Genomic DNA, 27,254 nt, shown 5'->3' on the forward strand with positions numbered 1-27,254 from the left:
GTTTCAACAGCAATCCACACAAGAAGTTGCATGTATACTTCTAGCCATCCATGAAGTCATTCAATGAATATATATTGAACACTTGCTATAGAGTATAGACACTGTTCTGGGCACTAGCAATATGGCTGAAACACAGGATGAATCCTTGACCTTAAGGAGTGTGCATTCTAGTGGATTCCACAGAAGTCAGTGAATTCCAGTGGGTTTTGAAATAACGAGTTTGGGTGTGTTTTCTTAAGCTCTTTTTTGGTATTGAAGCAAAGTAAAAAGAACAGTCAGAAACAGGTTGTTCTATTTTTTCCTATAAAGAAACATTTTGTGTTATAGAATACTAGGAAAAAAAGTAGGTTTCTCATGGGGCAAGGATTTTTTTCTCTACTTTAAAAAAGGATTAAAATCATAAACATAAAGGTTACATAAGTGACACTGCATTTGTTAGATATTTTTAACATGCAATTCAAATAAGAATGATTTTGTGATTGTCCTTTCAGCACACATGGCATTCTGTACTATTTAATTTTTGCCATAAAATATTTTTATGATTTCTGTGTTGCAACCGAGTGAGATTTATTCTGTGTACTATGTTATTTTCTATGACTTTGTCATTAAAAGCATGGTAGTATAACTATAATGCCTCTTGAGGAGAAAAGGCAAAAAAGAAAGGAACCTATTTTTTGGAACTCTGCTGAATGTTGAAAGGACATCTTGAAATCCTATGAGTACCAAAACAATAGCATTCACAACCATGTCTTTAGAAATACCATAAAATTGTTTCATTTTCTCATGATAGAAGAGCACTAGACATTCCAAAGATATTTCAAAATCTCTCCTTTGGAAGATAATACAACTAAAAAGAATGAGTAATTAGCATTCCTATTCCCACGTTGTCTGTCTTCTTCCCCTACCCCTGCTACATCACCATCTTAACTTGGCAAGACTCTTTGTTTACCATGCATGAATATCTTTTTCTCTTCCTGTTTTCCCTTTTGAATTATTTATCATTTAATTATGAAAAATACAATGGTATGCACAAGAATGTTCTCTTTATTTTAACTTTTATGCCCTTGCCATATGCAAACAAATTATGTGATTATTTACTTTTAAAATCAATTCACTAGAAATGCATTGAAGGTCTACCATGTGCCAGAAACTGGCTAGAAGGCTGATAGGGTTTTGCAGTGAGTATGGACATGGGGGGGTGTTATATAAATGCATGAGACACACACGTGCTCAGCCGGGTGTCTGCTTAAGATTTTCTCCATTTCCCTTGCCCCTCCCCCTAAAATGAATAAATCTTTTAAAAAAAAAAATCCCTTTTAGTTTGAGAGCTGTATGTTATTGTAAGCTACTCTCAAGCTAAATGGTGTATGTTACCTCTTCTTAAAACCCTATGAAAATGGTTTTTTTGGTCTCATGTTGTAATTGTTGCTATCAAAGAAAGAAGGATAAGAGAGAAAAGATCGACCATGATTAACAAATAAAAAAACATCGCTCATCAAAACAAAACAAGCACAGAATCTCAGGTTAGATTTATTTGGCTATATAAGATGGCAGAGATACTGATGCATATTCATGGAAGGACACTGGCAGATTCTGAACTCCATGTTGAAAGGATAAGTATTGGGCATACCAGTAAGGTGCTACATGCCTAACTGCCCACTTCCATAAAATTTATAACAAACTTGTGTGGTAAAGATCAGTTGCCCCATCTTGGAATGAGTGAGAATGTTTGGAGTTTTCATCTGCCCAAGACCACACTGTCAGTCAGTGACCAGCCAGGTCAGAGACCAAAGTACAGAGTCCTTCCCCTGTACTAGGTCTTCCCTGCCCGCTCCATTCTTTCTATGGACAACATCCTGAAATTAAAGACCAATGTATGTGTGGAACAAAACTGTACAGCTCTGTTTGGTTATAGTTTTGGAAAAGGAGGAAGTGTATTTCTTTTTTTTTTTTTTTTAAAGATTTTATTTATTTGAGAGAGAGAGAGACAGTGAGAGAGAGCATGAGCTAGGAGAAGGTCAGAGGGAGAAGCAGACTCCCCATGGAGCTGGGAGCCTGATGTGGGATTTGATCCTGCGATTCCGGGATCATGACCTGAGCCGAAGGCAGTCGTCCAACCAACTGAGCCACCCAGGCATCCCAGGAAGTGTATTTCTAACTAAACCAATAATTTCACATTATTTTTTAAGACCAGTTAAATGCAATAACTTACTTTTTCACTGTGTTATAAAAAAAAATAGAAGTTCTCATTCCTTTTGTACTAATACAAAATTTCTTGGAATTTTTAGAATATGCATTTTTAGAATATAATATTTCTTAAGGCATTGTATTTGGTATCCATTATAATAATTTCATTCTGAAGAATTTTTAATACAAATGTAGAGTAGAGATTATGAATATATTTGGATTTATAGGTAAACATAAGTTATCATTTCTTTATTCCACATCACTGTGAGCACATTTGTTAAAACTGAGTTATATCTTATGTGTGGTTTTATTGTTTATGACTGTTTTGAATCCCTAGTATCAAATTTATTTCAACAGACATAATATGCATGTTTTTCTTTAGAGCTTAATGTGATCTTTCCAATACAACAGAGGTTTCTGGAACATGCAGCTTGGTGTTTATATGCCAGACAATGCTGTTCTTCCTTGTTGTCCACATCACTGAGACATACCAGGCAGTGGGGATCTTTTTTGATGTTCTGCACAATCTATTACTTGATGCATTATCCCCATGAGGTAGATCTTACTTAACTTTTCATTAATAACAACACAAAACACAGAAAGTTGAATGGTGATCTTAGGTCACAGAATATGAAACAATCAGAATGGTATTTTAGGGCTGTTGGCTTTCCTGCCTGATTAATTACCTTAGAGTCTTTTATGTGGTCTTGGTTAAGGAGAAATTGAAAAGTAAACATGTGTAGGGTCTAATTGCTGCATATTAATTATTTTCAGACCAAAGGAATTGCAAGCTTCCAGTTCCTCTTACTATGTTTGTATAAAATATCTCTGTAAATCAGCAATGCCTATTTTATCCAGTCTCAGTCAAATCAAATATGATCCCTATACTTTCCCATTTGTGTTTGAAGATATAGCAAAAGTACTCATTATTATAGTATATATTGAAGTGAAAAGTAGCATATAATTGTATGCATGCCTAATAGAATTGAAATAAAGGCTGTGAAATTCAAGAATAATTCAAAAGATTGATATGTTCTTCCCTACCATGTATTTGTAATATTTGTTTAAGGGCTAACACTCTTGGTTTAGTCCCATAGTAACGAATTCATTAAAAGTTGTAGGATTTCTCAATTGCTCCTAAGATATATGAAAAGCACTTTTCAGATAAATACTTTGGAAAGTTAATAAAAAAAAAGAGTCTGTTTTCTCACACTGTGTCCTCTGAGTTCAATTTCATTTCCATCTTCGTTTTTTCCCCTTAATTTACTTTCAGAGGGCTGCTGAAGTATCAAGCTAATTTAGATACCCACCCTCCTGGCTGCATCAACCCTAATGGAACCCGGTACCAGAATGTTCACTTACCAGACCACAGCTTGGAGCATTTTCATGAATCTTTCCCTGGAGGACTTTCAAAACCAGATGAACTTACCAAAAACAGATCTGTGAAAATTTGTATGGAAGAGCCCAGATTTCAAGCTAATTTTCCGCAGGTCAGATTAATTTTATATCTCTGATGGTCTCCTCAAAGTCCATATTTTCATAATTATTGATCAGCATTGTATCTAAACACATTTTGAAGGTTTATAAAGGAATTATAGAACATTTCAGGATGTTTCAACTGTGAGATAGCACCTATTTTTCCATTAAAGACAGCTGGCAGTTCAAGGAAAAAGACCTATTACAGAATATAGAAAATTCCTCCTTAAATGGCCATACAATCTTTGCATTCTGTGGCACTGGTGCTTGCCAAAAGAGAAGTGACAAAGATATTTTCCCTATCCACGAGAAAAGTAGGTTGAATAATAAAAGCAATAGCGAATGAACTAATACTAATTGTGATTATTATTATGGTATAGCATAATATTATGGTATGATATTATGTATATAATAAATGATAAATCATAAAATCAATTTATTGAATGCATGGTATCATCTGCTAGGTGCTAAAATATGCTAAAATGTATCGCATGCATAATTTCTTTTAATGTTCACAATAGCCCATTGAAGCAATTACTATCATCCTTAATTTTCTGATGAAGAAATTGTGACTTAAATACATAAAATACCTTGAGCAAACTCTACAACCTAATATAGGCAGAAATGGAGTCCAAAACTAGGTCTTTGACTAAAATGCTTGCTCTTGGAAAACTTTGTACTCAAATACCCAGCAAGTGGTTCCATTAGGGCCCTAATCTTCTCATGTTTGTATGGGAACTGCCCATATGGAAATTAACACTCTTTGCTTATGGGACAGTGATGTCAAATGCCTCTTTTCAGAAGGGAAGAAAGAAAGAAGAGTCTAAAAGTAGATTGAATTTGTAGATGACTTTGGAATAAATATGTTAGTCTTGTGTTTATTTTTAATAATAATCCTCTAGGTTTCTCATAGACTTCACAATTTCACAGATTTCTTGGCTTCACACAGTGCTATCTGTTAGGCAGGACAGATGTTGTGACTTCCGTTTTACTTATGTGGAACTTAATGCTCGAAGGGTAAGTGCCTGTCCCAAAGGTGCAAGCCTGCTGCATTACAGGGCTTGTCTGTCTATTTGACGTCTATTACCCACAGAGCAACCAACTAAATATCAGGAAGAGGCCTGATCTATCTGTGTGGAAGGAGAAAGATCTGAAATAGCTATGTAAACAAGGTTTTAAAAAGTAACCATTAAAATAAGTTTGGGTCAGAGGCCCCTCAGTGATGGGGGAAAGATGGTGTGCAGTTCTAGGAAAAGGGTTGGTCACACAGGACAGGCTTCCGTACTTCTGAGCATATACAGTGGGTTATCCTGGGATCAGGACTATCCATCCAGCATGCATGCAAAATCATCACACTTTCCAAATTCTATATAATACCTTCTGTGCATATTATTTTTATTATATAAAAGTAAGTTGTAAGCAACATGCTTAGGATATCCTATATTTTAAAATAATTCTTATACATATTTTATATTGTATATGCATTATGTATGTGTACATTATGCATGTGTATTATGTGCATTAAAAATAGCCAAGGTTGAGTAAAAGGCATAGCATAAGAAAAACAGTCAGTGATATTGTAATAGGACAGATGGTAACCATACTTTAGTGAACATAGGATAATGTATAAACTTGTTAATCACTAAGTTGTACACCTGAAATTAATGTAACATTGGGTCAACTACACTCAAGTAAAAAGTAAATAAATAAATAGATGTTAAAAAAAAAAGAAAAAACTAAAAAAACCCCTTACCTTATATTTTGAAGAATTCCAGTTACTCCTGGAAATGAAAACATTTTAATACCTTAAAAACAATCATACATATATCCAGGATTTTCTTTCTTTTTCTTTTTTTTTTTTCAACAAATATTGGACTGGCACATTTTTTTTCCTAAAACCGTCTTCAGATTTATTTGAGCATTTAACTTCCCTGTCTTTTCTTTTTAGATGAAGAATGTATTTTATATACATTCATTATGTATTTATTCTGTATGCACAGGAAGAAATTTGAAACAAAGTAGACATACCTATTGATATGTCACATTACATTTTATTTTTATATTTAGTTTTCTTTGAATAAGTTGTAGTGAGCATCTGATTTTTTAAAAATATTTTATTTATTTATTTGACAGAGATCACAAGTAGGCAGAGAGGCAGGCAGAGAAAGAGAGGGGGAGCCAGGCTCCCCACTGAGTAGAGAGCCTGATATTAGGCTTGATCCCAGGATCCTGAGGTCATGATGTGAGCCCAAGGCAGAGGTTTTAACCCACTGAGCCACCCAGGCATTCCATTAAAAAAAAAAAAAAATTTTTTTTCATTTTATTCTTTTTCTTTTTAGTGTTCCAGAATTCATTGTTTATGCACCACACCCAGTGATCCATGCAATACGTGCCCTCCATAATACCCACCACCAGGTGCAACTCCCCATCCCCCTCCCCTCCAAAACCCTCAGTTTGTTTCTTATTTTTTACTGGTTTTTCTTTGCATTTTATCATTTAAAATACAGATTATAATACCATTATTATAATGTATGAAATTAGTAATTGAGCAGAAATATAAATATTTCTACAACACAAATATTTCTTAAAGTATATTTTAAAAATTTTCCATCAGACTTGGCTTTGGATTTCTGGACCCCTGTGCCTATATTGTGCTGAAAGACTTTACAGGTGTATCAGGAGCAATAAACCAGTTACCATCATCTCGGTCATAAGTCATCCCTCAGATGTCATGGAAATCCGAATGATCAAAGAAAACTTTAAAGCAAGACCTGGCCAGGTGAGTCAGTGTTCAGCAACTTTTATATATATATGTATTTATTTTAATTTTTTTAAAGGGGGAAGGGGCAGAGGCGGAGGGAGAGAGAGACTCTTAAGGAGGCCCAGTGCGGAGCTGGACACGGGGCTCGGTCTCACAAGCCTGAGATCATGACCTGAGCTGAAATCAAGAGTCAGATGCTTCACTGACTAGCCCCCGAGGCACCCCAAATTCTCTATCTTTATATAATTTTTAAAAAATTAGTATTCATGCCATCATTAGAATACTTGTACTTCTTTTTTGGTCATTTAAAAATTATGTTTGTTGTTTTTTAGTATATTATTCTACATTGTCCCAGTGTGTCTGCATTAGAAAACCATCCATTTACCCTCACAATGGTAAGAAACTTGTTTTTGATTCTTAAAACTTTTTAGAGTGACATGCAACTTTTTCTTTCGTGTGTGTATTCTACCTAAATATAATTATCCAAAATATATATATATCCTAAAAATCATTCAAGGTCATCACAATATCCTAAATGTTTAAGTAAGCCATTTTTTATACAAAGTAATAATATCTGTTCAGAAACAGATATTATTATTATTATATTATTATATTCTTTATTATTTTTGGAGACTACAATTCACTATTATTTTATTCACTATTATTTTTGGACACTTCAGTTTACCTTTTACAATTCAGGAAGCAAAATATTAAAATGTATTAAAACCTGATGATTCAAAATGCAGAAAATTTCCTAGGTATTTACATTTTTTCTTTTATGAAATTGTACCAAAATATATTATGTATGGTTTTTTTTTAGAGAGATAGAATTTAATGGCAAAGAGGGTATTCTGAGTTGAGGTGGAAGCGTAAGAAAATCCAAGCAGTGTTTAGAAAAGAAAAAGCCCATTGTAATTGGTGCCCAGACTGTGTGTGAGGGAGGAAAAGGAGAATAAAATTGAAAAAGCAAAATGGATAAATAACGGGTGGGGGACAGATCTAGTTAAGTAACGGCGTCACCAAATATTTTTAGCTTATCAGACATTGTTTAACATTCTTTCTTGCATTATAAATATAGCATGAGCTTATTATTAAAAAGTAAACAATTTACCTTTTCTTATTTCCCCCACCTTTCAATCCTCTTTCTTCTCCAGAATTTGGTGTATATTCTTCTAGACATTTTCCTATGTACTTAGACATATATAGATGTTTGACATTCATTTGCTGCATCATTTGGTTTATAATTTGCTCTTTTCACTCAGCAGTATATCATGGACAACTTTCCATGTTACTATATTTGCATATGCTTCATTCTTTTTTATTGACTGCCTAATATTTCACAGTAGGATATACTGTAATTTATTTAATGTTTCCCATTGATGATGGAGACTTGAGATTTTTTTCCAATTTCTAGCAAAAGTAAGAACAGGACCCACATGTTTAAATATATGCTTCAGATATGCAAATAAAATTGAACAGATGGGGGGACAGAAAAATCACTGGGTGCTTAAGTGCTGGAATGTAGGGGTGGGACTATGCCGGGAATGGCCACCACTTTTTTTTTCAAGATTGATTTATTTATTTGAGCGAGGCTGGGCGGGGCAGACTCTGTGATAAGCATGGAACCCAATGTGGGGCTCAAGCTCATGACCCCGAGATCACGGATGGAGCCAAAACAAGAGTTGGACACTTAACCGACTGTGCCATCCAGGCGCTCCAAGAATAGCAACCGTTTTCAGATTTGATGTGTTAGGTTGAAAACTTAAAAACCTTGGCCATGTTACTTCATCTTTCTGTGCATTTGTTACCTCAGAGTAATATTGTGATAAAAACAGTATCTATTCTGAGGTATGTCATGTGTTTTAGTGAACTCCCACAAAGCCTGGAACATAGAAGGTGCAAGGTACATGTAAATATATGCTAACAATTATTATGATTTTTATTTTCATTGTGAATTTGCCCCTCGAGAACATGTACTTGTGAAGATAGGCCCCCAAAAATCTATATTTAAGGGATAAAAGAAACAGGAAGGAAGTGTCAAGTGGTTAGAGAAAAAAAAACAGACATGATTTGTTCAACAGCATTTCTTTAAAGGAAAAATATATTTTTGCTTCAATTCCTTCAAATTTTGCATTCTGTTTATAGGTAGCAGAGTTATTTATAACGATTAAGGAAAGGTGGTTCAGCATCTAGTGAAATGATTGACAGCATTCCATTTTATCAAGAAAGATGGCAGCACTGACTTACCTTGAGGAAGAAATTAACTTACCATTGTTTCTTCAGTCTGAAGATAGATGAGTTTTGTCCAGACACCCTTTCATCTGGAGCCATGTGGGCGGCTAGCTAGAGTGAGAGGGGAAATGTGTTGTTATGAGGAACAGTGAAAACTTAGTTGCCCTCATGGGCTTCAAAGTCAGGACCTCAGAGTCCAGGACCCAGCCATCACCAGGAGCCAAGTAGGCATATCGTGGCCTTCACTGCTCTAGGATGTGCACACCCTACAATGTGGTTTAATATTGTCCTAGTTCCAGGAGACCTTAGGATTCTTGGCAAGTTAATATGACAAACAAAGCTTCTTGTGGGATGTTTCCGCTGAATCATGAAGGCATTCTCACACAATCACATCCACTATCGTCAGAAGCATTGTGTTTGGTTCTGGTAGTTGTAAGATACATTTCCATTTCTCTGACTGCATGCATCCCATAAACACGAAGTTAGTAACTTTAAAAACAAGGGAAAGAATGCAACAGGGAGAGAGTGTGCATGTACGTTTGTCCTTAAGTAATTTAAAGAGTTTGGACTACTCTTGGAGTCATATGAAATTTACTTCTGAAGTTAATCTTTCTTTGTGTGAGGCTCTGTTTTTTTCCCAGCTTTAGTGAGGTATAATTGAAAAATGAAAAACTGTATACATTTAAGGTGTGCGACTTGAGACTTTAGTTTGAAAATAATTTCTTCACCATAGCATTAAATAGAGAATATGGAATAAAAAGGGAAGGTAGCTGCTGAATGCTAAATACAGAGAAGGGAGGGTTTTTGTTTTTTGTTTTTACAAAAATATTTCCCAACATACGCAAAAGGAGAGAGAATGGTGTAATGGAGTGCCGTGTTCTCACACCCAGCTTCAGTACAGATAGAGAAGATTGTTTAGTTTTTAGCATATATTTTATCACTAAAAATATTTATGTTTCTCAAAACAGAAAATCTAAGAATTTTTCTCTTATGGCACATGCCAAGAAGTGGCTTCTAGATATATTGTCTTTGAGTTGTCTTAAAGTCCTTTCACAGGGCAAAAGGAGAAATTCAGAAAAGAGTGGTTTGTAGGACATAAGAACTCTGTGGCCTGACCTGCTTCCCAAGAAGGTAATTGGGGCAGGGGTTAGGATAGCTCTGGGCTGGCTGCAGGCAGAGTTGGGAGGAAGGTAAAAGTTGGGGAAGGGGACAGACCAGAGGAAGAGCAACCAGAAGTAGGAGCCAGAGTTGGGAAAAGGAGAACAATTATGTGTGATGCAAAATGGCAGTGAGTAGTCACACAAAGAGCATGAACTTGACAGTTCAGCCCCAGCTCCGTCACTCATGGCTTCTGTGCCTAGAGGGTGTATCTGGAGGTGGTCAGTATTTGGTACCTACACTCTTGTTATTAATCATCTCAGAATGTTTCCTTTTAATTTTGGATTTTTGCTTTCACTTCTGCAATTACATTTTTTGTTTTGTTTTATTTCATTTATTTATTTATTTTTTTGAGTGGCGGGGATAAGACATCCAACATGTGGTTTTTCAACCTGAAAATGAAAAATTGGGGGGATATCACAGTAGTCTCAGCTCTTGAAAATCTGTCATGTAGATGAAGAATTAGACATTTTTCCTTTGGGATCCCAAGGTGTAGAAATAAGACCAATAGTAAAAAGTTTTAGAGAAATATATTTGATTCAATATGATAAAGACATTTCTAACAGTGAGACCCGTCCAGAAACTTAGAAAGCCACCTCCCTGGAATGTTGAGAAGGAGCTTTGTGCTAGATCCGGTCTTTTCAACCTTGGCATTATTGACATTTTGGGTCAGATACTTCTTTGATGTGGCATGTTGTCCTGTACATTATAAGGTGTTTATCAATATTGGTAGCCTCTATCCACTAGCTGCCAACAGTACCCCTGACTTGTGACGATGAGAAATATCTCCAGACATTGCCAAAGAACCCTGGAGGGGCAGAATTGCCAGCAGTTGAGAACCATTATGTTCGATTAGTAGTTGCCCAACACAGCTTACAGTGCCCTTAGAATAGTTCTTCCATGGTTCTTAGAGTGCTCTCGATGAGAAGGGAGAATTTAGGAGGTGGTAGTGAAGGTGATGGGTCACAGTGCCTAACTGTGTTCTGGGGACCCAGATCTCACATCAGTGGGAACACCTCTCTTTCAACTAGCCTGTGTATGAGGGTTCTACTCATGGATATCATCACCTTAAGAAAAAAAAAATTTTTTTTCTACTCAACTAAAATCCTTTTTGGAGTCCCATAGAAATTATTTTGGCTACTCTGAGCTCCAGAATACCATCATGCGGTAGAGAGCTTTGAAAGAGAATTTGAGTCATTTTCAAATTCCTAATTATTTTCCATATTTGTAGTCATCCATTCCCTAATAATGGGGTTTGGATATGAATTGGAAGAAAAGGTAGGATATGGAATGCCTGGTGGCTCAGTTGGTTAGACATCTGCCATTAGCTCAGGTCATAAACCCAGGGTCCTGGGATTGAGTCCCTATTCGGGCTTCCTGCTCAAAAGGGATGTCTGCCTCTCCCTCTCCATTTTCCTCTCCTCCTGCTCATGCTGTCTCTTTCTCTCTCTCTCTCTCTCTCAAGTAAATAAATAAATAAAATCTTTTTAAAAAAGAAGTTTAGATAGCGGTATAAAGATAAAAAAAAGTTATTCAAGAGCTAAAATGATGTAAGAATATTCTCTGATATTTGAACTTTTTGTCATATGAATGAAAGATTACTATTTTTTTCCCTATGGAATCCTAAGATGTGAGAATGGGAACAACAGTACATTATTCTTGGAGAACAAATAATTGTTTAGTGCCTACTTTGGGAAATAAGATGTGTTTGCCTGGGTGGTGGGGAGATAGCCGAACTCTTCACTTCAGTGAGGCTCTGTTGGGTATACAGCACTCTTGAGTCTCCTTAAGAGCAAGCAGGCTGCTGTAGCAAAGGACCATCACCCTTCCCCCTGACTCTGGAGACAGCCTGGTGAGCCCTTAGCACTAAGGCCTTGAGTCCAGTGCAGGCTTGTTTTAGAAGATTCAAGTTCATGAGTGTATTGGATGGAGGCAAAAGTTTTGATGAAGTTCTAGAACCTAGGTGAGGTTTGGTGGGCTGAGGTCCGGAGCCGATGACCAAGAAAGAATTTTTGAGACATCTTTGGTGCAAAATGGTGGTTTATTAAAGCACGGGGACAGGACCCGTGGGCAGGAAGAGCTGCTGCCCAGGGTTGTGAGGGATGGCAGGTTATGTACCCTGCTGTTGGGGGACGTTGAAGGGAAGGGAGGTTTCAGTGGAGTTTTCATATGCTAAAGAGGGCCTACAAGGTGCCAGGATGTTCCAGGCCTGCCAGAGGCCTTGCCCTTGCTGCTGGATCAATGTTGTCTTTAGACCAGCCATTAACATTTAAGATAGTTGGGAGACTTTTTGGTGGGGTGTCACAATCCTGCTATCAATCGTCTTTGTTAGTGAGATTTAGGACATTTGTAAGCCAAGGTAGACTCCTGTCTAGCAGGATTGTGAGCTCTGCAAGTTAACTATTTGCTTATTGTTCATGGCAGTCAGGGCTGCCTGAGGGATGCTACACTTATGGAGGAGAAAGGGTGAAGAGGGGGTGCAAGGCGCCAGCTTTTGCTTTGTCCTCAGCCAGCCTCCTGCTCCCTCATCAGTTTGAGTGCCTGGAGTTCTATATTCCTCCCAGTTTTTCTTCTTTCTTACTTTTGTTAATCAAGAAAAGATTTTTCCTTATTCCTTCTGCTTCTTCCAGGCTACTTCTTCAGGTCTCATAAAGGAACATGGTCCTTTGAAAATCCTCTGAGAAAAAAAGGAGAAAAGAAAAAGCAATTTTCTATGACCTAAAGTACTTTGGAAAGTACTGTTTGACATATAGCACTTAGAAATTCAGAGAGCCTCTTTTTTTTTTTTTTAAGATTTTATTTATTTATTTGACAGACAGAGATCACAAGCAGGCAGAGAAGCAGGCAGAGAGAGAGGGGGAAGCAGGCTTCCACTGAGCAGAGAGCCAGAAGCGGGGCTCAATCCCATGACCCTGGGATCATGACTTGAGCTGAAGGCTTTAACCCACTCAGCCACCCAGGCACCCCTTCATAGAGCCTCTTAACATATTAATAGTTCTAGAAATTCTTTCACAAACAATCTCATTAAATTTTATTCACCTATTTACTTAATACTTTCTTACTTTCCCTCTTTTGGGTCTTGGCATAAACTAGTCTGTTCACCTTGGAAACCGATCTCTGCTGCTTCTACTAATTCGTACTCCAAATGCCTGAGCCTCTCTTTGCCTGGGTAACTCCTTTCATCTTTCCTACCTCATTCAATGTCCCTCACTTCTTGAGAAGGCTTCACAAACCCTTCCTATTAGGTTGTTTCTTGACCTTTCCCTCTTATATGTGCCTGTGTACTGTCTTCAACACCAGTGCCATGAGATTATTTGGTTAATGCCTCCTTGCTTCTAACCAAAAGGTCCAGGAGCCCTTTCAAAGATGCGTTCACAGCAGGGTGTAAACCTGGCGATTCACAGACCTGTACCCTGGGGCTAATAATACATTATATGTTTATTAAAAAAAATTTAAAAATTTATTAAAAAAAAAAGATGTATTCATAGCACAGTGTCTGGTATACAGAGTAACCCAATGCAAATTTGTTGAAAGAGTGAAAAAACACCTAATCTATAGCTAGCATTTGTGATCTCGCTTGAGAAGTACTTTATAGATAGATTCTCTTTTCCTCCGTCTTCTTGTTGTTGTCGTTTTGTTTTGGCATACTCTTATTTGGAAGGTGAAGCTGGAGAAGAGGAAGTTATAGCAATTAAAGAAAAAGGAGAAATGCTTATGGCTGAAGTGATTTTCTGATAAAGCTCTGTTCTGAGTCTAATCTGTAAGGTCATGGTGGCTACTTTTCTTTAGCTCAGAAGAGGAGGGGGATGTACTAATGACAAAGTTGTTGGGGGAGAAATACCAAAGGCAGAAGGAAACAATCCATGTGTTTTGTCTGGTCAAAAACAATAGGTCCTTTTCCACCTCCTGTTCCATATTACTTGGGCTAACAGTGGAAAATCCTTGTTTCTAATCTCTGTGCTTATCTGACAGATGCTATCAATACTTCTTAGGAAATAGGTCTTCATTTTTTAAGTATAGGTTGTATATTCACATTTGTTCTTATTTTAAATATCATTTTTTTGGGTATCTGTATTTCATAGTTTAGATTGTAATAATAGTTGGCTTCCAAAAAAAATGTTGAGGCAAAGGAAGTTCTTTTCATCAGGCCATCTGTGTATTATGTACTTGTGTAGGTTTAGGAAATGGTTTGTAGCCTTCCCAGATTTTGGGGGGTTACTGGCTGGCTTACTCCTACTATCCCCCAAGGGAGTTTCTATTTTCATAAGAGGGAAAAGAGGCAAATCTTGCTGCTGCCTAGGAATGAATTTGAGTAAAGCAAACATTTCTAAGTTAAATTTTGCATCATGCTATTATGTTAATGTATTGTCTTTTCCTGCCATTTCTTTCTTTTTTTCTAATTATTTCGACTTGGCACTTACATGTAAAATGCATGCTTCTCAAACATTTTCACTGAATATTTCCCTTAAGGATTCCTGTGAAATAAAGCAACACAAAACAATTTCCCATTTGTTGATTCCCACTAAGAAGTGTGTAAACACTTTATCTTTGTTAAGGATAATAGTCTGTACTAATGAAGTGCCTAAGAAGTTTTTTTCATAAATTTTAAAAATATTATAGTTTTAATTTTGTATTGTATTCCTGTGAGACATGTATTGTTCATCTTGTATGATGCAGAAAATAATGTGCCACGGATTAAATAACATGTCCAAAGTCACACAGCTGGTTAGTGACACAGGTGAGATATAAACACGGACCTCCTTGGCAGAAGGGCACGGTGGTAGCTAGCTGTTCTGCACTCTCATCTGACTCACCCTCCATCGACGTTCAGGGCACGTGTGTGTGTGTGTGTGTGTGTGTGTGTGTGTGTATAAAAGATTTTATTTACTGAGAGAGAGAGAGCACGTGAGCGCTCACACAAAGCAGGGGAAGGGCAGAGGAAGAGTGAGAAAGAGAATCTCAAGCAGTCTCTATTGTGGAGCTGGGAGTCTGATGTAGCATGGACCCCACAATGCTGAGATCATGACCAGAGCCGAAATCAAGAGTCAGACGCATAACTTACTGAGACACCCAGGCATCCCAAAGGCATTCGTATTTCTGAAACTCCTCTTGCTTTTGGAAATCCTTGTTGCTGGATTCAAACAACAAAAAAGAATTGCCACTGAGGAGAGATGTTTACTGAAAGAATAAAAATGATAGAGAAAGATGCAGTTCCAAGTATTCGATTATCCATACTACTAAGCTCTTCTCTATTGTGGAGCATTAAAGGCCCAATTCCCCCACTAGAAAAAAAAAAATCTAATGCTTATTTTCATATATTGTGCCAATGTACAGAAAAGTAAATATGTAAAATATACAATTATAAATTCAGTAGTCTGACTTTCATTTTTAAACATGGAGATAAAGCTTCTAAAATATAAAAAAATAAGTACAAAAGATAAGGTATGGAAGCACTGTAGTAGGTCTCACAATTTTAGTCAAAGTACAACTAAGTTTTGAGTACTGATTTAATTAGGAATCCAGAGGTTGGAGTGTTAATTGCTTAAAGTGCTTCAGTGTTTCTAACACTTGACATTAACTTTCCTACACAAGGATGATGTGTTAATCTGCTGGGTTTTCCTAGGACGTGGTGATTGTTTCCTGCTAATGCTCCTGGTTCTCTCCAGCAGAACCACCAAGCCATATGTTTGCTGACAGGATTATGGTGATCAGAGGCCATTATGTAGTGTTAGACCATGGATTTTGGAATCCTACAACTTGGATTGGAGGTCTAGATCCCCCATTTAGTATTATGACTACTGACATCCTCAACTTTGGTTCACTTCTTTATTATGTGGTTAATAATAATAAGTTCTCCATGCAGTTACTCCCCATCTTCATTAGAAAGATATAATCAAGATCTAAGCATGGTGCTTGGCACATACTAAGTTCTCAGTAAGAGCTGTTACAGTTCTTTTTTTTTTTTTAAGATTTTATCTATTTATTTGACAGAGATCACAAGTAGACAGAGAACCAGGCAGAGAGAGGAGGAAGCAGGCTCCCCACTGATCAGAGAGCCTGATGCGGGGGTGCTCGATCTCAGGACCTTGAGATCATGACTTGAGCCGAAGGCAGAGGCTTAAACCACTGAGCCACCCAGGTGTCCCGAGCTGTTATAGTTCTTATTACAGAGAATGGCTGGAGAACCAAGACAGGGTTAAACTGAATTGTTTTGTTTTGTTTGCCTCATTCGGCAGCATGCAGTAACTAAGTTCTGTCCACAGATTGGCTGAGAAACAGTCATTCGAGGAGCTAAAGATTTGCCTCCTGTGGTTCACTAGCCTGTAGAATGAATGTCTTAGGTTGGGTTTCCTGGGAAACAGACTGAAAGGTAAAGATTTTTCTGAGGGAGGTTGTGGGAGTGTGCTCAGGACAACATTGGTAAGGAGCGAGGGACTGAGAACACACCACAGAATTCGAACCATGATGAAGTCTCAACAGAGGCCTCCTCAGGCCTGACGGGAGCTCTGCCTAAAACGAGAATTCAGAGTTGTCCTATGTGGAGGTCAAGAGGACAAACCTTTGTACTCTCCCACTGACCAGTTGTTGGAGGTCAGATATCCTTGGGAGAGGCACGTAGAGGCAAGGAAGGTTTCTTCTGTGGCTAGCACTTCCTGGGGAGGCCTCAGTAATGAGCTTTGCAGGAAACCCTTGGAACAGCTGGGAGATTGAGGAATTAGTGTTTTGATCCTGAAAATTGGGAGGCAGTGTGGGGTTTTGAGGGATTGGGGGAGACAGAAGGTCTGAGCAACACACCCCAGTTCCCACCACAAGTAACATTTAAATGCATGTCTTTAACTTATTTATTTATTCTCAATTATATATTTATAAATATATTAAGAAGTGTAGTAAATATATCTTTTATGAGAAAAGTCTTCTTTTTTAAAACTTGAAATTGAATATGAGATACATAAAAAAATCTTAGCCTATATAAAGTCATTGAATTTTAAAGATGTATAATCCAAGAGGATTAGGAGGCATGAACTACCAGCTATAAAATAAGTAAATCACAGAGGTGGGAAGTTTAGCTTAGGGAATATTGTCAGTAAGATTGTAATAACTTTGTATGGTGACACACGGTGCTTACGCTTATCGCTTATCGTGGTGAGCAATTTATAATGTATATAATTGTTAAGTCACCATGTTGCATACTTGAGACCAATATACCAATATGTATGTCAACTACACATCAATTAAAAATCAACTTGTAGTCCAAACACCAACTTTGGTTTTTTGCTTATTATTGGGGAAATGGTGATTCTTTAAGGGATCAAAGGATCCAGAGTAACATCATTGATGACAAAGTTAGATCCAGAATTTATGTTTTCAGATTCTTCTCCCTCTTTGGAACTTTATGGGCTTCAGATCTGGGGAGAATTTTCTATTTTGTTCTTCAACTATGTAATGAATCTTTAACAGTGCTTTTCAGCCATGCTCTGTAGTTACCAAAGTTTGGATTTTTTGCCAAAACAAATCTTCTATTAGGGCATGCTTTCACCTCATTTAGATATGCAAATCAGATGTGGCTTTTAAAAAGCCCCAATTTAAGAAAGCATGAAAACCACTGCTTCCTATGAAATGGGGAAAAATTTCGTAGGAATTACCTGAGATGGACATTAATTCTGTTCCCTGGTATTCTTCATGGATTCTTGATTAAAGAAATGACATAGATTCTGGTTTTTTGTGGGTGTAATTGATTGCAGTTTGTGTGAATACCTCTATATCCTTTCGTTATTATTCGTATTCAGAAATAACATGTGCTTTCCTGACATCTGTATTTGAAGTTGTGTGATTCATTATTTTTAAGCCGGGATAACCCGATTCCACATATTTTTCCATGAGTCAGAGGCAAGTCTTGCTGTTAGTTTGTTATTGTCTGTGCTTTTTCATAGCAAGCCTGCACTTGCCATCATTTTGCTGCTTTGTATTTTTAATCTCTTAACCAGTCGCTTTGGGAATAGTCTTTCCAGTTTTCAATGAAAACCAGACAAGAATGGTCATGGATTCCTTAAAGATTGGCAAAGTTTTAGTTATGATTATTTATTTCATTTCATGGGTTTAAATACAACCAGGAAGTCTGCATCAACTGTTTTGATCTTGGGTCTTGCTTTCATTTGTGTAATTTCTTAAAGAAAAAAAGATGGTTTTTCTCTAGGGCTTCACAAATCTTTTGCTTAGGAAGCTTAGAAACTCAGCTTGGATAGATGATAGATTAGCAAGGCAATGATGTGTCTTAACCATAGACCAGACACATTGGTAGAAATTGCCCCAAAAAGGTCGATAATGTTCATGAAACATAACAGGATAGCTGAACTCCCTGAACATTAAACATGATCTAACTGCTCTAGTTTGGCTCCTTTCCAGGGGAAAAGAAAATATTCCTTCTTGTGCCTAATGAGGCTTTGTGTGATAAATATGAACGTAAATAGGTCAGTGTATTTAGAGAAAACCAGCTGTTTAATATTAAACTTGATTTATCCTATTGGTATTTTTAGATGCCTCCTTCTACCTAGGTACAAAAGAGAGTATGATGAATAAAGACTCCCTTCTAGACTCACATATCTTTCCAGCTATTGCCCCATTTCTCGGTTCTTCAGTTCTGTTTCTCTCATTTTCTCTTAAATCCACCGACGTTTTGCCCACAGCCCCCTACAAAAACACTTCCAAGGTCAGCAATGACCATGTGACTGCTGAGTCCAGTGATCAGTTCCCAGTCCTCGATGGACTTGACCTCTCAGCAGTGTTTGGCACAGACGATCCCTTGCTTTATTTAAATACTTTTTTCATTTTGTTTCCAGGACATCCAGCTCACCTGGTTTTTCTCCTCATTTTCTGGCTTTTGCTCAGTCTCTTTTTGCTTTTTCTTGTCATTTTCACGACCTCTAAATATCAGAACACTCCAGTGTCCATTCCTTGAACCCCCTCTCCTCTCTAGCTAAACTCATTTCTCTGATGATCTCATGCAGGCTCACTGATGCATCTGAGTGCTATCTTCTCCCAAATGTATCTTTCCAGCCCTGCTTCCAACACCAAAATTCAAGCTTATGTATCCAGTTGTCTGCCAGAAACTTCCACTCAGATGTCTAAAGAACAACCTTGCATGTTTAAAACTGAACTCCTAACCTTCAACCTCTCAAATCTATTTCATCCACAGACTTCCCCACCTCAGTTAATGCCAACTCCATTATTCAGGTTGCTCAGGCTGAAAACCTGTATATTAATCTTGATTTTTATCATTTTTAAAACATAGTCAATAATCTGTTCACACGTGTCCTCTGCTCTGCCTTCAAAACTTGTCTGCCATTTCCACAGTGGCCCCATGGTCCAGTCTACCACCATCTGGATAACCTTCTAACTCGTCTCCCTCTGTCTGCCCATGTTCATCTACATTTATTCTTAACAAGCAGCCAGAATGATGATTTTAAAATGAAAATCAGATCATGTCATTTCTCTATTCAAAACTGTCCAGTTTTCACCCTGAGTTATACCTAATGGCTATTGATTTGCATCTGTATAAATGTGTGTGTGTCAATGTGTGTGAATGGGAGAGGGGAGGTCAGTGTGGCTGGAATACACTAAGGAAAAGGGAGGATGGTAGGAGATATTGTTGGAGAAGTCATGAGGGGTCAGATCATACGGAGTTTATAGAATATTGTGAAGACTCTGGATTCTACTTTGAGTGTGGAGGGGCCACTGGAGGCTTCTGAGTAGAGAAACGGCATGATCTGATTTACTTTTTAATAGGGGTTACTTTTGTAGCTGTGTTAAGATTCAGTGAATGGAAATGAGCGGAAAGAGGGAGACCACATAGAAGGGCATCCAGTTGGGCATCCAGTTGAGGCATGATGATGGCTTTGACCAGGATGGTGACTGTGGAGCTGGTGAGAAGTGGTCAGATTCAGAGTATATTTTAAGTGAACGCTAACAGGATTTCCTAATGGCCTGGGTATGGAATGTGCAATAGAAGAGTCAAGGTTATCTCCCAGGTATTTGGTCTGAGCAACTGGGACCACATTGAACAAGGGAAGGTCATGGGGAGAGCAGGTCCTGATGAGTGTTTGTAGAGCTCAGTTTTGGAATGTAAATTTGAGACGGCATTTAGTGTGCTTTCATTAAATATTTGTGGGGCTAATCAGCGAAGTCACTGATCTCAACAATCACAGCCCTCCTCTTCACTGTACAGTTTACTCCTACACCTAGAACCCCTTCTGGCCCACCTCATTTTGTCTTTGCGTTTGGGGAGGAGTTACCTGGCCTGTGCTTGGGGTCAGATGATTCTGGGGGTCAGATTATCCCATATACAGATGTGAATATAAGTCTTCTTTTTCTTTTTTTTTTTTTTTTTTCAATCATAACCTGAACCCCAGGTTCCTTCTATTGTCTCTAAGGTCTGTTGTGAGGGAAAGATGGGCTTGCTCCTCAAGGTGATCCCCCTTATGAAGATAGTGGAATTTAAGCTTCATATGTTTCTTTCTATCTATCAGTTTCCCAGCCACCATTACATTTCACCATGCCAAATTTTGTTCACACCTCTCCATTGTTGGTACCCCATGTCATCTTTGCTGTTTTAGTTTGTGTTTTTTATCCTTAAACCATCGCTTTAGTGTTTTGTTTTTTTTTGAGGGAGTTAAGATAAATACGCACTTTCCTTCACAGTTCATAAACATTTCATTTACATACTCTTCCAGAATCTTTCTGTTTAAGATGGAATCTATTTTTTCATGCAAATATACAAGTAAACACTAATGTTTTTCTTCAAGTAAACAAATAGACATTAAAATATTGTATTTGTCAAAATGTTTAGAGTCGTGATGTTGCATTAATTGTGATGGGTTCTGTGCTCCTGGCTCATTATCTCTTCTCTTACTTTTAGAACAATCCTCATTTGTGAAATTGCATGAGCTCCTAGTATAGTCTCTGGAACACTTTGGATTCATGTTTGAATGTATGAATAAATTATAGAAGAATTGCCCATTATTGAAGTCCTTATTCATTCTCAGGTTAATTCTCTAATATTTTACTGAACTGATATTTGAATGCATACCTGCTGTAGGTAAGGTGCTATGGAATATACAGTACTGACTTAGAAATATTTCTTGACCTCAAGACATTGTAAATGTATTTTAATGCAGAGAGACATTATATAAAATTAAGGAGGTTGACTGTAATAAAGGGTATAAAAGTGAAATAGTTTAGGGGGTCCAGGAAGTGAATTTCATGGCAGGGAAAATTAGGATTTGTTCATCAACGTGGTGGCATTTGAGATGGGTCTTAAAGAATTGGTAGGGTACAATATGAGAAATGGGAATGGAGTCATTCTAAATGAGTAGACTAATAAGTAGGAAAGTGAGAGAGCAGGGAAATGTATTAGCTGATCTATATTGGCTTAGATGGATTAGAGTGGTCAAGGAGGAATATGGAATATAAAGTTGGAAAGAATTTGGAACAGGTGTTTTTGGTTATAGACCCTAGGAAAGAAGGGGGTGTTCTTCCTTAGGTGGACCCAAAAGGTTAATCAAGAGGAGATTGCTGTAATCAGACATTTTCTTTGGTAAGATTATTTTAGAGGACTCGAAAGTTGATTGCATGCTGGCAGGCAGAAATATACATAATATTCCTCCAAGATTTGAGCTTCTGTCCTGATAAGGGCCTAGGTTCTATGTCCAGACATAAGAGAATCAGAAAGAGAGGACAATTTGAGAAGTAAGATATTGAGAATTTTAAGCATAGAACATTTAGAGTGAATTTCAGGTGGAAGCCTGCAGCAGGCATAGAAGTTAGAGCTTTGGAAGAAGGGGTTAAAAATAAGACCTGACAATAATAATTAAAGACTCATATTCTGTGATCATTTTCTGTGGCTTAACAAACTTTTTATTTTTTTTTTATTTTTTTTTTTTTAAAGATTTTATTTATTTATTTGACAGAGAACACAAGTAGGCAGAGAGGCAGGCAGAGAGGGAATGAGAGAGAGAGAGAAGCAGGCTCTGCATTGAGCAGAGAGCCCGATGTGGGGCTCGATCCCAGGACTCTGGGATCACGACCTGGGCTGAAGGCAGAGGCCTTAACCCGCTGAGCCACCCAGGGGCCCCAACAAACTTTTTATATTGAAAATAGATTGTTTAATAAAGTACCGTCTACTTCAGAATCATTTTTATTTATTATTGCAGGATGTTGATTTAAAAACAAACACATTGTGGCTTTGAAATTTCTTTTTCCATGTTGAATAAATCATTGTGCAGTGACATCATTTTTACATTTAGTTCTCAAATGTAAGATGATTATGTAATATCTGTTTATATTTCTGTGGGCTGTTATAAAATCATTAGTCATTTGAGCACTTTAAAAACTCAGTGCCATATTGAACAAATAATTGGAAGGAAAACATTTTTACTCAAGGATATCAAAATAGAAATTCCTCCAGATCTGTTCTCTCATATAAATTCGGTCACTTTATTTTCTTATCCTTAAACTGGGTGATGTATATTTTGGTACATATATTATGGTCAACATGATCCGTACTCTTTTTCTTCATGTAGGAAACTTAAGTGAGACTAAATTGAGACTCAGCAATGTCTTATTGCTTACATTTTAAATTAGGTTTTTAAAATATTTAAAATTATAAACATTACAAAGGCTAATAATAAATTTTAAAAAAGAGATGCATACAAAACGAGTTCTCATTTTCTGTTTTCAGTTTTGCATCCCAGAAGTTAATATTCCTAATGCCATACTATGTATTCTCTTCAACTTATTTCTCTGTATAGAAAAAAAGAAACATACCTGTTTTTATTTTAATAATACAGGCTTAAGTACACATATTATCCTGAAACTTTTTAGACTGAAAACTTGTCATAATTGTATTTCCTTATTAATGTTCGAGGAGAAGTAGATAGCCATAGATATCTGTATTTTACTATTTCTTCTTTTTGAGAAGTTTTTTAAGCACTATTAAAAAGATAGTGAGGATGTGTTCACTTCGGCAGCACATATACTAAAAAAGATAGTGGGGAGACATATCTGGAAAGAAGTTGCCGATGTCAAAAAGGTCTGTGTTCTCTAGGATTTTGATGGTTTTCTGTCTCACATTTAGGTCTTTCATCCATTTTGAATTTATTTTTGTGCATGGACTAAGAAAGTGGTCTTGGTCTGGTTTCATTCTTTTGCCTCTTGCTGTACGTACGTACACACACACACACACACACACACACACAGACAGAGAGAGAGAGAGAGAAATATTATTCAGCCATAAAAAAGAATGAAATCTTGTCATTTGCAATGATATAGATGGACCTAGAGAGTATTATGCTAAGCAAAGTAAGTCAATCAGAGAAAGACAAGCATCATATGATTTCACAAAACAAACAAGCAAAGAGAAAAAAGAGAGAGAAACCAAAAACAGACTCTTAACTATAGAGAACAAACTGATGGTTACCAGAGGGGAGGTGGGTGGGGAGCGAAGGGGGAACAGGTGATGGGGATTAGGGTGGACACTTGTGATGAGCACCAGGTGATGTATGGAAACACTGAATCACTGTATTGTACACCTGAAGCTAATATCACACTGTATGTTAACTAACTGAAATTCAAATAAAAACTTCAAAAAATTAAAAAAAATTAAAAGATAAGAGGAAGCATTAAAGAATCACTATACTATGTTTTAAGCAACATTAGTGAATCTGAACATTTTTTAAAAATTTCATTTATTTATTTTGACAGAGAGAGATCACAAGTAGGCAGAGAGGCAGGCAGAGAGAGGGGGAAGCAGGCTCCCTGCTGAGCAGAGAGCCGAATGTAGGGCTCAATCCCAGGACCCTGAGACCATGACCTGAGCCAAAGGCAGAGGCCTCAACCCACTGAGCCACCCAGGCGCCCTAATCTGAACATTTTTTTGTGCAAAGGTACTAGAATGTGATTCTAAGATCCTCAGTCATTGTTTCAAACCACACATGCTGAAACCATTCTGTGCTTTACTCTGGCGAGACCCCTTCAAATTTGAAGCAATGTGATTGGGCAAGACTATTTTAAATTCTGTGTTCTTCTTTCCAGTTAGTTTGAGAAAGTATCAGTACTTATAAAGGTATTATACCAAGAGTCTGAGGGAAAAACTACTATGTTTTATCTATTCACAATCAGATCAGCGTTAAAAACTGTACTGATACATTTGGCCAGCCTCACAAGGTGGAGTTTTGTAGGCTCCTACAGGACTGGAGGGGATGTTATCACATCTGAGTATCTTTTACAATTGCACTGAAAGAATGGGCTAGAGATATGAATATTTGGGAAGATATGTTTTCCTTTAGAGTATGAGATTATATCAAGCCAGATGCCCACTCAGGCATCTCAAGACTAACTTTTTCCTCTCTATTCTGATACCTTCTTCCTTAGATCTTATTTTTACAATTTGAGGGTTAGTTCACAGTGAGGGAAACATCAGGTGATGCATGGACACACAGATTGGTAGCTTTGAACTCTGTTGGGGCTCTTGCTTTCTATAAGGCACAAATTTTACTGCATAGAGGCTCTGGCCAGCATTAAATAGTACAGAGTGAAAATGATGGGTGGTTTATACACATCACACCATCTTACTAATGGTATAATTATTAAGATATACTAGTTAACAAAACTTAATGATCTTGGAATGCAAATGAGATAAATATTAGAGTCACCATTATAAATGAAATAGTACCTTTTATAGTACAAATAATATTTAAATAATATCATATTTATAGTTTCTTTTACTTCATTTCATATTTTTATCGTATAGTAATGATTCCATTAGAAACAGTGATTGCAAAAGAGTAGTTTGGAAATTCCATGTCACATCAATTCCCAATGCTGAACCTTTATTAGATCATGTATTTTTAGTATGTTTATGATTTCTGGTGAAGTGAGCAATATCTACATTTTTATTTTTGTGTTCTCTCTGGTTTCCAAGCTGCCTTTCTTGTTTGACGGTGAGTTCTTTACATTTCTTCATGGTGTCTTCTTTTTCTCTTATTTCCTCTTCTTACAGCATCCCGGTTTGACCTACACTAATTGGTTGACACAGTGAGCTCAAGGATATTAGACTTGCTTTATGCAACCCATTCTCCATCACAGAGCCCCCACGAACACATAGGGCTTCAGCTCATGTTTCCCCTTAATTCTTATTGTTGTATGTCGATTCTAGTAATCTTCAACAAATAACTTTTCTTACTCCTACACCATTTGCTTTCTCATGCAACCTTACCCATTTTCCATGTTTGCCTTAGTGGGAACAGTGACTTGCCGTAGTTAAGAACTATGTAGTCAGATAGACTTGGATCCAAACTCTGTCTCGTCTTCTTACTAGTTGTATGATCTTGGGCAAGTTCATATTTTCAGTCTCAATTATTCAGTATCCCTTACTATGAAAGACAGGGGTTGTTGTGAGATTTTGGAAATAAAGAAATTGCCACTGCCCTTGGTAAATTGTACTCAGTAAAACTTTGGTAGTTACAGGTTTGAGAAGTTAGCAATGGGAAGGGGGGTGCTAATTTCTGTAAAAATCAGGAAAGGACAAGATATTGTGTGATGAGAAAGGGATGTTTTAGGAAGTAGGACAGTTGAAAGAACTTTTATCATACAGTTAAAATAATAATGTGTATAAAGTTCTTGTCCTTAACCCTTAGATTAGATGTATTTTCGGAGTTAAAAATTTTGTGGATTTTAAAAAGTATGTATATTTCATATATTACAGAAGATCTCTAGCAGGATATGGGGTAACATTCTTACACAAACAGATACTTTTTTTTTTAAGATTTTATTTTTAAGTAAAATCTGAGCAAGGAGTCTAATGCTGGGCTCAATCCCAGGACCCTGAGATCATGACATGAGCCACAGGCAGATGCTTAGCCTACTGAGCCATTCAGGTGCCCCAACAAATGGATACTTCTATAGAAAACACATCTGTATGAATTTTTATACAAAGGTGTTAGCCTCCCGTCATTACCCTCCTATAAACTCAAGTCAGATTGTGCCACCAAATGAGTTATGAAAGAACTTACTTTTCACAAGGGTTGAATCTGATGATTATGGATGAGAGATTAGAGTTCTGAAAAATAAAAGGAGATTCTGCATTTCTTTATTGTGAGCCAAAATTATTCTCTCATTTCAGTGATGTGGGTGTTTTCTACATTTCATAAACATGGGGCTATGGATGCTTTTCTTACTTCCATAACCACACTCATTCCCTCCCAGGTACCCTTGCCAGTTCACTTCAGGTTATTTTATTTTATTTTTTTTAAAGATTTTATTTATTTATTTGACAGACAGAGATCACAAGTAGGCAGAGAGGCAGGCAGAGAGAGAGGAGGAAGCAGGCTCCCTGCCGAGCAGAGAGCCCGATGTGGGACTCGATCCCAGGACCCTGAGATCATGACCTGAGCCGAAGGCAGCGGCTTAATCCACTGAGCCACCCAGGTGCCCCCACTTCAGGTTATTTCTTCTGAGAATTAAGGGAGGGAATGAAATAGAACTCTTTCAGTAGGAGTTTCTTTGTCGGACATGGAAAATTCAGGTCACTTTGGGAAATTTTTTTTTTTTCCTTATTCCTGGAACTTGTTAAGATGTGAAGTGTATATTAATATCTGGAGTGAAAAAGATATTAAAATCATTAGTCTCCATTTCTTCCTTTGTCGTTTAAAACTGTGCCGTCTTAAATATTTTGATTCAAAAGGCATTTTGGCAATATTTGTTGTTAAATGTGATATACTAACAGTTTTAGACTATATGTCTTTTTTTATATAGATACCTATGGACTTTTAGAGAAATGTATATTGTATTACTGACTGGTCGAAGTTGCTTTTTTTCTTCCACTAATGAGGATCTATATAGATTTTTAGTTCATTCCTTTCTATTTGCTATTGATTTGGAGGACTTGCTATGAGAATGAAAATTGTTTTTAAATCATAGTTTGGTAATACTTAACTATTACTCAGAATTGATTCCAGTGGTTTTTGTTTGTTTGTTTGTTTTAGTGTCCTACTGAAACCAAAGCAACATTTGGGGTCCACCTTAAAATAGTAGGAGACTGGACAGGTATGTGGAACACAGAGTTTTAAGGTACATGCTTTGAAAATAATGGGTCATACAATAGTTTGCATGTGTTTAAGTAGTAGGACAACTAGCATATATAGAAATGTGGATATGTTCTCAAGCTGTTGTTTTCTTTCTTTGCATATACAGTTTTGATAGTCTATATTTTCTACTTGTAGGATGCATTTTTAGAATTCAAATACCTTGGATATTAATAATTGTTAATGTATTGTTTGCTGTGTTTACAAATCATTGGTTTCTGCCTACTTGTCAAATGCACTGGCAATAGTGGGAAGAATGAAATGTGTTTTTTAGAAAATATGATTTTAAAATAAGTAGTTGATTT

The 27,254-nt window shown here is 37.0% G+C and overlaps 1 protein-coding gene across 1 annotated transcript in view; it reads left to right on the forward strand.

The window, feature by feature from the left end:
* The window catches only part of LOC309858217 (NADPH oxidase 4-like), a 59,775-nt gene extending 32,802 nt beyond the window's left edge, over positions 1-26,973 (forward strand). The window contains exons 6-9 of the mRNA XM_082750891.1: positions 3,461-3,677; positions 6,278-6,442; positions 6,757-6,819; positions 26,851-26,973. Of these exons, the coding sequence (XP_082607017.1) occupies positions 3,461-3,677; positions 6,278-6,442; positions 6,757-6,819; positions 26,851-26,934 (529 nt within the window). The 3' untranslated portion in view covers positions 26,935-26,973. The remainder of the gene's footprint in view (positions 1-3,460; positions 3,678-6,277; positions 6,443-6,756; positions 6,820-26,850) is intronic.
* The last annotated feature ends 281 nt before the right edge of the window (positions 26,974-27,254 follow it).

Source organism: Mustela nivalis (genome assembly GCF_964662115.1).
Source record: "Mustela nivalis genome assembly, contig: HAP1_SCAFFOLD_2035, whole genome shotgun sequence".
Taxonomy (NCBI): Eukaryota; Metazoa; Chordata; class Mammalia; order Carnivora; family Mustelidae; genus Mustela; species Mustela nivalis.